Below are 13,294 nucleotides of genomic sequence, written 5' to 3'. Positions count from 1 at the left end.
TATTAGTGTGAATTCTAATACAGTGGGGCCACGGTATTAAAAAGGTCAGCAATATGGAAGTTGTTCCTGTATGTGAGGAAGAAGAAGAGAGTAGTTGTAAACATGATACCAATATTGAAAAGATAGTGTCCTGGTGGTCAGTAGATAAGAGGAATGAAGAAAAGCCTAAGGTCAAATCAATGGCATAGACATAAAAGGAGTTACAGAGAAAAGACAAAAAAAATGGTCTAGAAGCATCAGGGAGAACAAAGGGTATTGCTGTTTGAAATATTTGCCAGTATAAAATTTCCTATGAAATGACATGTATACACATACCTGGTAGAGGTAAGATATTTTTCAGAGAAATATTATTAACTACGTTAATGAACACAAGTACTGAGAGCTATAAAATAAGTATTACTAATTATAGATAAATTTATTTTTGAAAAACGTACCTAGTGAATTTTTTTTTAAGAGAGGTTGTCAAATTAAACTATTAAAAAACAATTTGACCACAGTGGTATTAAACTAGAAATCAGTTAGATGGAGATTAAACAATATGCTACTGAACAACCAATGGGTCAAAGAAGAAATCAAAAGAGAACTAGAAAAATACCTTGAGACAAATGAAAATGGAAATATAACATACCAAAACTTGTAGAATGCAGCAAAAGCAGTTGTAAGAAAGAAGTACATAGAGAGAAATGCCTACATCAAGAAATAAGGAAAAATCTCAAACAATCCAACTTTACACCTAAAGGAACAAGAAGAAGCCCAAAGTTAGTAGAAGGAAGGAAATACAAAGATCAGAGTGGGAATAAATGAATAGAGACTAAAAAGACAATAGAAAAGATCAATGAAACTAAAATCTGGTTATTTGAAGAGATAAACAAAATTGACAGACGTTTTAGTTAGACTCACCAAGAGAGAGAGGACTCAAATAAATAAAATCAGAAATAGATGTTACAGCTGATAACAGAAATATAAAGGATCATAAGAGACTACTATGAATAATTATACATTTACAAATTGGACAATCTAGAAGAAATGGATAAATTCCTAGAAGCACACAACCTTCTAAGACTGAATCATGAAGAAATTGAAAATCTGAACATACTGATTACTAGTAAGGAGATTGAATCAATAATCAAAAACTTGCCAATAAACAAAAGTCTAGGACCAGATGACTTCATGGGTACCCTCTACCAAACATTAATACCGATTAATGAATTAATACCAATCCTCAAACTCTTCTAAAAAATAGAAGAGGAGGAAACTCTTCTAAACTCATTTTACAAGACCAGCATTACCCTGATACCAAAACCAGACAAGGATGCCACAAGAAAAGAAAATTACAGGCCAGTATCATCTTGATGAACATAGATGCAGAAATCCTCAACAGAATATTTACAAACTGAATTTGCAATTTATTGAAAAGATCATATACCATGATCAAGTGGGATTTATTCCAGGGATGCAAGGAAGGTTCAACATCTACAAATCAGTCAGTGTGATACACCATGTTAACAAAATGAAGGATAAAAGTCATGTGATCATCTCAATAGATGCTGAAAAAGCATTTGACAAAATTCAACATAAAAAGTCTGAACATTAAGTTGGTATAGAGGGAATGTACCTCAATTAATAAAGGACATATATGAAAATCCCACAGGTAACATACTCATCAATGAAAGGCTGAGAGCTTTTCCTCTAAGATTAGGAGTAAGACAAGCATGCTCACTCCTACCATTTTTCCTCAACATGATATGGGAAGTCCTAGTCAGAGCAGTTAGGCAAGAAAAAGAAATAAAAGACATCCAAATCAGAAAGGAAGAAGGGAAACGGTCACTATTTGCAGGTGACATGATATTACATAGAAAATGCTAAAGACTCCACCAAAAAACTGTTAGAACTAATAAATGAATTCAGTCAATTTCAGGATACAAAAATCTGTTGAGTTTCTGTACACTAATAATGAACTATCAGAAAGAGAAATTAAGAAAACAATCCCATTTACAACTGCATCAAAAATAAAAAAATATCTAGGGATAAATACAGACCTGTACACTGAAAGCTGTTAAGACGTTGATGAAAGAGATTGAAAAATACACAAGTAAATGGAAATATATTACTTGCTCATGGATTGGAAGACTTAATATTGTTAAATTGTCCATAATATCCAAAACAATCTATAGATTCAGTGCAGTCTCTATGAACATTTCAATGGCATTTTTCACAGAAAGAGATCAAACAGTCCTAAAATTTGTATCAAACCACAAAAGACCCTGAAGAGCCATAGCAATCTAGAGAAAGAACAAAGGCATCATGCTTCTTGATTTCAAGCTGTATTACAAAACTGTAGTAATCAAAACAGTATGGTATTGGCATAGAAACAGACACACAGATCAATAGAACAGTAAAGAGAGCCCAGAAATAAACCCATTCCTGTGTGGTCAATTAATTTATGACAGAAGAGCAAAGAGTATAAAGTGGGGAAAGGACAGTCCCTTCAGTAAATGGTGTGGGGAAAACTGGAAGCCACATGGAAAAGAATGAAACTGGACTACTACCTTTTATCATGCAAAATAATCAGTGCAAAATGGATGAAAGACTTGAATGTAAGACCCGAAACCATAGAAGAAAGAAAACAGAGATGATAAGCTCCTTGGCATTGGTCTTATTGGTGATTTTTTGATTTGACAAGAAAGCAAAGACAACAAAAGCAAAAATAAACAAGTGGGACTACATCAAACGAAAAAGCTCTTGCACATCGGAAGAAACCATCAACAAAACACAAAGGCCACTTGCTGAATTGGAGAAGATATTTGCAAAGGATATATCTGACAATGGGTTGATACCCAAAATATACAAAGAACTCACACAATTCAACATCAAAACAAACAACCCAGTTTAAAAATGGGCAGAGGACCTGAATAGACATTTTTCCAAAGAAGACATACAAATGGCAAACAGATACATGAAAAGATGCTCAACATCACTAATCATCAGGGAAGTGCAAGTCAACCACAATGAGGTATATCACCTCACACCTGTTAAAATGGCTGTTATCAAAAAGACAAGAATTAAAAAGGATGTGGAGAAAAGGGAACCCTGTGGTACCATTGGTGGGAATGTAAACTGGGATAGCTGCTATGGAAAACAGTGTAAACCTTCCTTTAAAAATTAAAAATAGAGGGCTTCCCTGGTGGCGCACTGGTTGAAACTCTGCCTGCCTATGCAAGAGGACACGGGTTCGTGTCCCGGTCCGGGAAGATCCCACATGCCGTGGAGCGGCTAGGCCCGTGAGCCATGGCCGCTGAGCCTGCACGTCCGGAGCCTGTGCTCTGCAACGGGAAAGGCCACAAACAGTGAGAGGCCCGTGTACTGCAAAAAAAAAAAAATTAAAAATAGAACTACCATACAGTCTAGCAACTCTACTTCTGAATATTTATTAAAAGGAAACAGAAACACTGACTCTGAAAGATGTGTGCATTCCCCCTTTCATTATAGCATTATTTACAGCAGCCAAGAATGGAAGCAATCTGGGTGTCCATCAGTGGATGAATGGATAAAGAAGCTGTGGTGTATGTATATGTACAGTTGAATATTATTCAGCCTTTAAGAAGAAGGCAGTCTTGCCATTTATGACAAATGGATGGGCTTTGCATTATGCTAAGTGAAATATCAGACAGAGAAAGACAAATACCATGTGATCTCATGTGGAATCTGAAACAAAAAAAGTGAACTTATAGATACAGAGAACAGACTGATGATTGCCAGAGATGAGGGTTTGGAGGTAGGTGAAATGGGTGAAGGTGGTCAAAGATACAAAGTTTAAGTTATAAAATAAGTAATCAGGAGGATATAGTACAACATGGTGACTACAGTTGATAACATTGTATATTTGAAAGTTACAAAGAGAGTAGATCTTAAAAGTTCTTGTCACAGGAAAAAAATTTGTAACTATTTATGGTCTTTGTACACCTGAAACTACTAGTTACATGTCAGTTATATCAATTAAAAAAGAAACCAGTTTGCAATTGCAGTAATATACAAGTTTGATGTGTGAATGGTTTTTCTGTGGTTGTTTGTTTCCTCTTTTTATTTTATCTCATACATTTTTTATTTATTTAGATACACAGAAGTAAAAACAAATGGAAATTTCATCTCAAGGATGGCATTATGAATCTTAATGGAAGAGATTATATATTTTCCAAAGCCATTGGAGATGCAGAATGGTGAAGAGTTGGTTCTTTTCTTTTATAAATAAAACAAAAGAAACTTAAAAAAAATTTAAAGTGGACAGTTTGAAACTTGGGACATATACCAACCAAAACTTAACTTCTGCATGTCAGAGAAGTGCAGTAGAAACAGAGCTACTGGAACAAAGAGACCTTGACAACACAGACACTACTTCTAACTGGCAAGCCATGGAACTGTAGCACCTGGGGTTGTTGGGAGGGTTGGGATTTTGTGTAAGAAAACCGTAATTGTCGATTTTAAGTACAGGTACCTGCCACTGGTAATTAGCATGTAAAGCTTGGTTTATATTCCTTCCTCCAACTTGAGTTCAGTCAGAAGATACTTGTTGGAATGAACTGAAGAAACTTCCCTTTTGATAGATTAAACCGAAACTGCTTATTGTACCTGGTTATATTTGGTAAAAATTGTGTGTGAGCTTTTTACAAAAGGGTAAGAATATGTGTTGAATTTTAATTCACTTGTATAAGGAAACAATTTAGAACTCTCATAATAGGTCTTAAATATTTTTACTTGCTGTTCTCCTTCAGTAATATATACCTCTTCCTTCCCTGCTTTATGGAACATCTATTTAAGAGTTAAAGGAAGTAAATAGTGATCACAGTTTGGAGACAAAATTTACCCAGGAAGGGTATTTATTTTAATTAGGTTTTGAGACTCATTAAATGTAGTTTAAAGACTTGGGTCTCATCTGAGTTGAGCAGAATTAAAATAACTTCAATTTCCTAACAGAAAAATTGTATTTGTTTCTTTTAGCCCCCCCACCTTAAAAAGAAACCCCAGTGGCTCCTCAGGAATACAGTGTTATTGCACAAAGGTACCATCTAGCTGAAATTATATACATATGAATAGATAGATTTTTTTTTTTCCTGTTGAGCTGAAGAGTATATGCTTATATATGTGTTTAGTCTTTAAGCTAAACAAACATTTAGATAACATTCTGTGCATTGATTGAAGCATTGGGCAGGTGGTGAGGACCTGGATTTTTATTAAACAAGTTAGTAATTATAAAAGTTTTTTTGTGTTTACTAGTAAAGAATTTTAAAATGATTCTAAGTGAACACACTTTTAAAATGCAACTTTGTAATTTGAGGGAGAAATTTTGGGGTTAGAGGAGGGTGGGCCACTAAGTACATATTTACCTCTCTTTCATTTGGTGGCCCTTCCAGGCCATTGATAATATAGACATAGGCTCCAGTTTGCACATCGGGAAGAAAGCATAGAAATTTGACTTGTATATTAAAAATAATAGAAACGTTATATGATATTAAGAATGCATAGCTCTGTATTCTGTAAGGGGCTATAAAGAACAACGTGGCAGTGCTATGTTCAGTGTGAACGAGTTGCTTGGGAGAACTGTAGGAACTTGTGTATTCACCTTTGTTCTTACACCTAATTCTTTTCATGGTTTATTTTGACAAAATTTACATGTGTTTAACTTACTTGTATATTGATTTTTTTTTGTCTTCCATTTTTGTCTTCCTTTTATTTGCCTTTGTGTTTCCAGAAGTAACATAGAAACACTTTAAAGTACATTGCAAAGAAAAACTGTGAGGTATTATATATTGTTTTTCCTTTTTTAACACAAATCTTTAAACTTTCTTGAAAAGGCTAATTTTTTTTCTTTTTCTTTTTTTTTTTTTTGTGCCTGCTTCCCACCCCACATACCACCTTGGTCCCTTTAACTTATGTTCTGAACTTTGGTATAAATGTGGTTTCTAGCATGCTAGTAGTTAGGTTTTATTAAATGCCATAACTGGTGATACGGTTTTAATTTTTACTCTATTAATTTAGTTTTCTGGAGGTTTTTTTGTTTATCCCACTATGCTCAAAGCACACACAGGTTTTTTTTTTTTTTTTTTTAATGAGACTGGGAGGAGAGAAGGGAGAGGGGGTAAAATCACAGAAGTCCTGTTGTTTGCTTGCCCTTGAGTATAGTTGCTAGTAGGTTTATATTTACCCAGTGAAGAAGTCAATGACCTGAACTACCTATAAAAGTTTAGCATTGCTGCAGTGTTGATTAAAACCCTTTCGCTATCTAGTAGTTCTTATGCTACTGAACCCTGGATTACTGTATGATATTCAGCTTATATTTTGGGCTCTCTGTGTAGACGAAAACATTCGTATTCATAATAGAATTGTATACTGGCCTGTTTTTATACTCAAACATGAACAACCACTGCTTTAAAGTGACTCATTAGGGTTATTTTGAAGCAGGAAATAGCCATTTATATTTGCACCTGTGTATATTGCATATTAATTATGACATACTTGGCAAGTGCTTTTCTTTTACCTGTGAATATTCTGGAAGCTGGTCCAAACAACACTGCATACCAAATTGTGCTCTTATATATTACTGCATCGTGTTCCTTTTTAATCAAATAGCATGTTTTAGTTTTATTATAGTGGCTTACTATAAGAATGCCACTTGCTTATCTTTTATTGTACTTGAATTCTTAATCATGCTTTTAACATTTTATTTAACAAATCATTTCATTAGGTTCTGTCATTCCTTTGAAAAGGCAAGGATTCCCACTTTCAGAATTTTGAAATGAAAATAACATGTTTATTCAAAGAGGGAAAATAGTTCAGACTTAGTATTATGAAATAAGTAAAGGTTTCAGAAAAGGATTTGTTTAGATTTGCACAGATGGTGATGGCACCTTTTATTAAAAAACAATCAGCAGTGCTAAGGAAATTTACGCAAAAGTACTAGATAAAAGTGTGGAAATGCGTGCCTTTCAGTGTATGTACTCTTTTTTGGTGGTCGTTTGGATAATCAGACCATTTGAATGGCTGAGAGCACATTTAAATTCTGTGGAGCGCCACATTTGGCTGAAACAACTCTTTAATGTGCAATTCGTTTCTAGAGTAAAATGTCTGTTATATGAGGGGGATCTTTATATTGGGCTTTTATATTTTTTTAAATGTTCACATTTCTTTCTATTAAATGCCATCATAATACCACGTTTATATTGTTGCCTCTTAAAATCAAAGCCACCTTGATGTTATTCTTTTAGGGATACATCAAGATTTGAGCAGTGTGTATAGTGATTAAAATGTGTTCTTGAAGAGCATACTCTAATAGATTGGCTTAGACAGCAAGAACATAAAAATATAATAGCTTTTGTATAAAGATTTTCTTTTGCTATATGAAAATCAAGGATTTGGTTTTCTTTTTTTCTGGCTTTTATGGAGGAATGAAGAGGGTTATCTCCTTCTAAGAGTGATTTTTGATTATCTTATAGCAATAACATCACCATTCTTTTCAGAAGATAAATACACCTTGTATAGGAAATCAGACATAATTTTCTTGGGAGTCCCCTTTATAACTTAGCTTTTTCTTCCACTTGAGAAAATTCCTATATTTTCAGATTATTTCATCTTGAACTTTTTTGAGCTTTTGTGCAATGTAATATTTTATTGATCCATCTTTGTACATTTTCATTTTATTTCATATGTCTGTTTCCCACCTATCTGTCTGAATCAGCTATTTCAGATTTTGAATTCATTGGTTAAAAAATAGTTACTTTATATATCTCCTCATGGGTTTATTTTAAATAGTTTTGCATTTTAATCTATTATGCTATGGAAATTATCCTGAAGTTTGTATTCCCTTTTTAAGCCTGCCTTAGTCTGTTTTTTGTCATTTTTTTATGGTTTAAGGAAGAACACACCAAACTTGATATTTTTGTTTATTTTGAGGAACAAGATAAACTTGTTTTTTCTTCTCTCTTAAGGGAAGAACTACATCGAGTTAGTAGCTACTATTTCACGTTTCCTTAAATCATCCAGTATGTATCAGGGCTACAATTGGGGGGAGGGGCTAATCCTTTTGCTGTTCTGAGCTACTATTGTCAACTGCTGTTGTACATACTGTTATGTGTAAGGGCGTAAATATATTTATTATGTTTGTAAAATTCATTCTGTACAATTGCAGATCAAGGTTGCTCTTCTGTGATATATGGGATATTATGTTTTAAAGACCATCTTGGAATACAATTAGAGAACTTAGTATTTTGATGTACTAAGACCTATTTTAAGTTTAATATTTTACCTTTGCAAAAACTTTAATTAAAGATGTTATTTAAAAAAAGTAATGCTGCTTGCTTTGCTTACTAGTTTATAACATTGTTATATAGATAACTGAATAAAACTATACAGTTTAGAAAGGAAAATGCTTTACATTGTTAGTTCCATTTATCAAAAGAAGGTATCATTAAATTCTGTACCTTTAAAATAAGTAGGGTGGGATATCAGGCTGAATATTAAACTGTGTTATAAATTCTTAGTAGCTTTTAAAGAGAATAGTTGTAATTTCTAGGCACACAGGATTTAAATTGGGCTAAATTCGCACCAACAAAGTGTAGCTAAAATTGATATAATTAACATACTGTATTGAGTATTTCTACTCCAAAGAATAGATTACTTAGGATAAAATTATTTGAGAACATACTTGTTCTTTAATTCCACCATTTAGCCATATGTTTTTCTTTTAGTTCAGAGTTTGTAAATAATTGCATAAAAGGAGAATCAGATTATTAAGGCTTGTATTACATATTGAATATATTTTGTGTTATTTTAGAAGGTATTAAATAATTAGCAAGTATTTTAATTTATAGTTAATTCAAATGAATCATTAAGAAGCTCGCTTTTTTGTAATTTTTTAATCCTGTTACGGACTACTTTATCTAGGAAACATGCAAATTTTAGCCATTAAAACAATCATAATAAAGATATTTTGTTTATTGCCAGCAAATCTTGTATTTTTGCAGTTTAATTCAAGCTCCTACATTGATGATCTTAACCTTTTTGGCCTCAGTTTCTCCATATGTAAAATGACAACAATATGGTTTTGAGGGTTAAAGATAATACATGTAAAGATTTTTGTAGTACATGGTAAGCACTCAGATATCCCAGTTATTTACTTAATTTCATAATTATATAATTTAAAATGACCTGTGGAGTGGAAAAAATGTTTTTAAATGGTCAAAAATAGCAAAAGAGAATGTGGTCTGATTTAAGGAGGGACAGTGAAAGATTTGGATACAGCCAAGCAAATTAAGCCTGGGAGGCTGAGTTAGTAAAGCAGTAGGGCATCTGTCTGTAGCAGCAAGTGCCTGAGGGAAGAAAAGGGAATGATGGGTATGGATAGGAATAATGAAACACACCAGAAGGCTTTAAGCCTTTTTTCCCCTAAAGTAAACATTTCTTGAACTATATGTCTAAAATAGGTTGAATTTTCCCAAAGCTAAAACTGTAGTAGCTATACAACATTTTAAAAATTGTATGATTTTCCTAAATATCAGTGGATTCTGCTCATTTCATTTATGGAGAAAATGATAATGAAGTATTATTGTTATTGAAAGACATTGAAACTATGATTACATCACTCTGAGTCTGACCTGAACCCCTCTCCTAGGGATTGTTGGCAATCCTATTTCTGGAGGCAAATGACCTTTGTGTCAATGCTCCTACTTCCCAGCCAAGGAAGAAGATGCATATAAATAATCGGTTACTTTTGTTTCTGTTCTGAAATACAAATTTTCTTAGTTTGAAAGGGAATCAAGCACAGAGCACGTATTAATTCACTCATTCAACTCTTTTTGGTGATCTCCCATAGGCCAGGAATTATGATCAGTATTATTGGTTGAGCCAGAGATAAGTTAAGATGGTTGCTGCCTTTAAAAGCAGTGAGGTTGGATTGTCTGGGTTCTAATCCCAGTGTGGATTGGATTGACAGCAGTGTGAGGTTCAGCATGTTACCAAACCTACTACCTCATAGAGTTGTTGTGAAGATAAGATAATGACATGATGCATACATTGCATTTAGCACAGTCCTTGGCACATGTGTGTATATCCATATGTTTTAGTAAGGCATAATGGTCACAGAAAAGATCTTACACTGGCTAGGTTACTTTGAGTTTTCTGTATCTTCCTATTATAATAGAAACACATTTACCGTCTGGGTTGATGCTTCTGCAGATTAAAGTGAGATCAGAGGACTTAAAACTAGCAATTATAGAGAGCATTGAGCTTGCCAATGGAGATAGTTCTAGAAGCTTACTTATAATTGTGGTCTTCACATTGGCAATGAATTCTGTGTTCTTGAATCAAGAATGTTCTGGATCTTATCTTCAAACTTCATCTTTCTGAAGGGTGTTGAGTTGAAATGATACCAGTTACCTCCTGATCACTTCTGGAATAGCCTGCTTTCTTAAACACAATGTGACAGAAATGGAATTCATTCCAATTTCTATTTCCCCACTCTCAAACCTTGTGTGTATCAGTGACTACTGTTCTCCCAGTCACTGGGATTTGAAGCTCAGTATCATTTAACCTAGTCTTCACCAATATTAGGAAATAGCTCCACTGCCTACCAGGTGCTCAAAACAAAACCCACAAGTTTTTCCTGATTCCCTTCTTTTTTTCACTGGTACCTAGTCTGAGTCACCCCAAAACCAGACTGGCATCAACTAGTCTGACAAAGGTTACACTTGGCCTTTCCTATGAAGGGAGAACCTGGGGCAGCTTCCCTCAACTGGATCTCAACTGTGTCTATCCGAGCCCCTGGCCTTGGCCTGCCTCTCTGTGACAGGATGTGGGCCCCTGCTCGTTCTTCTCTTGCTGACCCTGACTTTGTAGATTTGTCTCACTAAAGCCCATTTCTTAATATATGTTCACGTGGAAGTGAGTCACAGTCTGGATGCACAGGTGGCAACTACATAGGGGGACCCACCTAGTAACACAAAGTTCAGTTCCTAAGCAAGGCATTTACACCTGGTTTTCCTGTATGCCTGCAACATTCTCCCTTTAGATCTTTATATTCCCATTGTCAGGAACATTCCTTTTGCTTCTACCATGCTTTGTCTTACATTGACATCTCTTGATTTGTCCTTCCTCATCCCAGGTTTGCTCTAACTCATTTTTTATGAAGACAATTCATATTTTTAATATAATGGACTCTTAAAAATTAATAAAATTCTCCATTAGGGAAAATACATATATATAACAAGTCAATTCATCTAAGAAGAAAGGCAAATGTCAATTAATTGACCCTTTTAATAATTGAAGGAATACAAAATAAGACAATAATAATAAATCATTTTTCCATCTACCCAATGACCAGAAAAAAATACCCTGTCACGCGGTCAGGGTGTGGATAAATGGACCTTATGATGCATTGCTTGCGGGAGTGCAAAATGGTAACAGCTTTCTGGTGGACAGAGGGAACAAGAAACACAAGTGCTTCAAGTCAGGACAGGGAGATGGTATCTACAAGGTACAAAAGTTATCTAAGAGGCTCAAGTGTAGTGAGCATGGGAGAGGACAGATATTTGGGGGAGAAATAAAAAGATCCATATTTGATATATTAAGTTTGTGGTGCCCATTAGACATTCAGGTTGATGTATCAAGAAGGCAAGATGGATATAAGCAGATGGAGCTCAGCGGGGATGTCTGAGCTGAATAAGACCATTGGTATTTATTATCATATTGAGAGGATTTAAAGCCATAGAAATGATTCACCTAAGCAAGAATGTAAAAAGAGAGGGGTCCAGGACCAACCCTAAAGGCACTCCCAAGACAGATTGGGAAAAGGATTAGTTAACAGGAATGGCTGCATAATTTGTAGAACCTAATACAAAATGAAAATGCAAGGCCCATTGTTCAAAATGTATGGTGACTGTGGAGCCCTTTGTGACTGCACTTGTCACATACCTTGGAAGCTGGTCCTGGGAGTCAGTAAGGGACAATGAGGAAGCAAGTCCAGTTAAGTAGGAAGAAAGGGGAGAGGTTGGTGTTTACAAGTCAAAGAGGATAGTATTTTAATAAAGATGAGGTCCTGGTTAGCTTAAGGTGTTCTTTCCTGGCCATGGTCATTGATTTAGGGGTTCAGGATTCTTGCTTGAAATGCTCAGACTCTCTCCTGTCAGATTTGGATGAGGAGGCATTAGCTCCAATTGCATTAGCAGCCATCCTATGACCTTGAGAACTGAGCTTAAGATAAAGATGATACAAGGAGGCAGAGCAGAAGATGGAAAGAAACAGCATCCTTCATGACTTCTTTTTTTTTTTTTAATGAATTTATTTATTTATTTATTTGGGGCTGCACTGGGTCTTTGTTGCTGCGCACGGGCTCTCTCTAGTTGCGGCGACCGGGGACTACTCTTCATTGCGGTGCATGGGCTTCTCATTGCAGTGGCTTCTCTGTTGCAGAGCACGGGCTCTAGGCACGCGGGCTTCAGTAGTTATGGCACACAGGCTCAGTAGTTGTGGCACACGGGCTCTAGAGCACAGGCTCAGTAGTTGTGGTGCATGGGCTTAGTTGCTCTGCAGCATGTGGGATCTTCCCAGACTGGGGCTTGAACCCATGTCCCCTGCATTGGCAGGCAGATTCTTTTCTTTTTTTTTTTAAATACATTTATTTGTTTTATTTATTTATTTTTGGCTTTATTGGGTCTTCGTTGCTGTGCGCGGGCTTTCTCTAGTTGCGGCGAGTGGAGGCTACTCTTTGTTGCGGTGCGCGGGCTTCTCATTGCGGTGGCTTCTCTTGTTGCAGAGCACGGGCTCTAGGCACGCAGGCTTCAGTAGTTGTGGCTCGCAGGCTCAGTAGTTGTGGCTCACGGGCTCTAGAGCGCAGGCTTCAGTAGTTGTGGCGCACAGGCTTAGTTGCTCCATGGCATGTGGGATCTTCCCGGACCAGGGCACAAACCCATGTCCCCTGCATTGGCAGGCGGATTCTTAACCACTGCACCACCAGGGAAGCCCCTTCATGACTTATTGTAACTAAGCATTTTAGTAGGTAATTTATTCCATTTACTGTTATCATAAATACTGATTTTGTATTTTCTGTTTACCATTCTTTTTCTTTATTTCTTCTCACCCCCCTGCCTTTTAACTGTACACAATTTTCTGCATTTTTCCCTGATGATTTGCTGGCTTGTTTTAGGCCTAGGTTTTGAGACTGTGTTTCCCTTGGGACACTCTTATTTCCCTATACTCAGAGGGGCCTATGAGCATAGCTCCTAGACACACAGTGGAAAATACTATAGGG

General features: G+C 35.7%; 1 protein-coding gene across 2 annotated transcripts in view; it reads left to right on the top strand.

Annotated features, from left to right (window-relative positions):
* GTF2A1 (general transcription factor IIA subunit 1) overlaps positions 1-8,339 on the top strand; it is a 49,121-nt gene extending 40,782 nt beyond the window's left edge. For both annotated transcript variants that reach the window (XM_007470466.1, XM_007470467.1), the window contains exon 9: positions 4,114-8,339. In XM_007470466.1, coding sequence (XP_007470528.1) covers positions 4,114-4,221 — 108 coding nt within the window. In that variant the 3' untranslated portion in view covers positions 4,222-8,339. The remainder of the gene's footprint in view (positions 1-4,113) is intronic.
* Positions 8,340-13,294: the final 4,955 nt, after the last annotated feature.

This window comes from Lipotes vexillifer, unplaced genomic scaffold (genome assembly GCF_000442215.2).
Source record: "Lipotes vexillifer unplaced genomic scaffold, Lipotes_vexillifer_v1.1 scaffold841, whole genome shotgun sequence".
Taxonomy (NCBI): Eukaryota; Metazoa; Chordata; class Mammalia; order Artiodactyla; family Lipotidae; genus Lipotes; species Lipotes vexillifer.
Note: the sequence above shows the minus strand (reverse complement) of the source record. Positions and strands in the feature narration are given on the sequence as shown.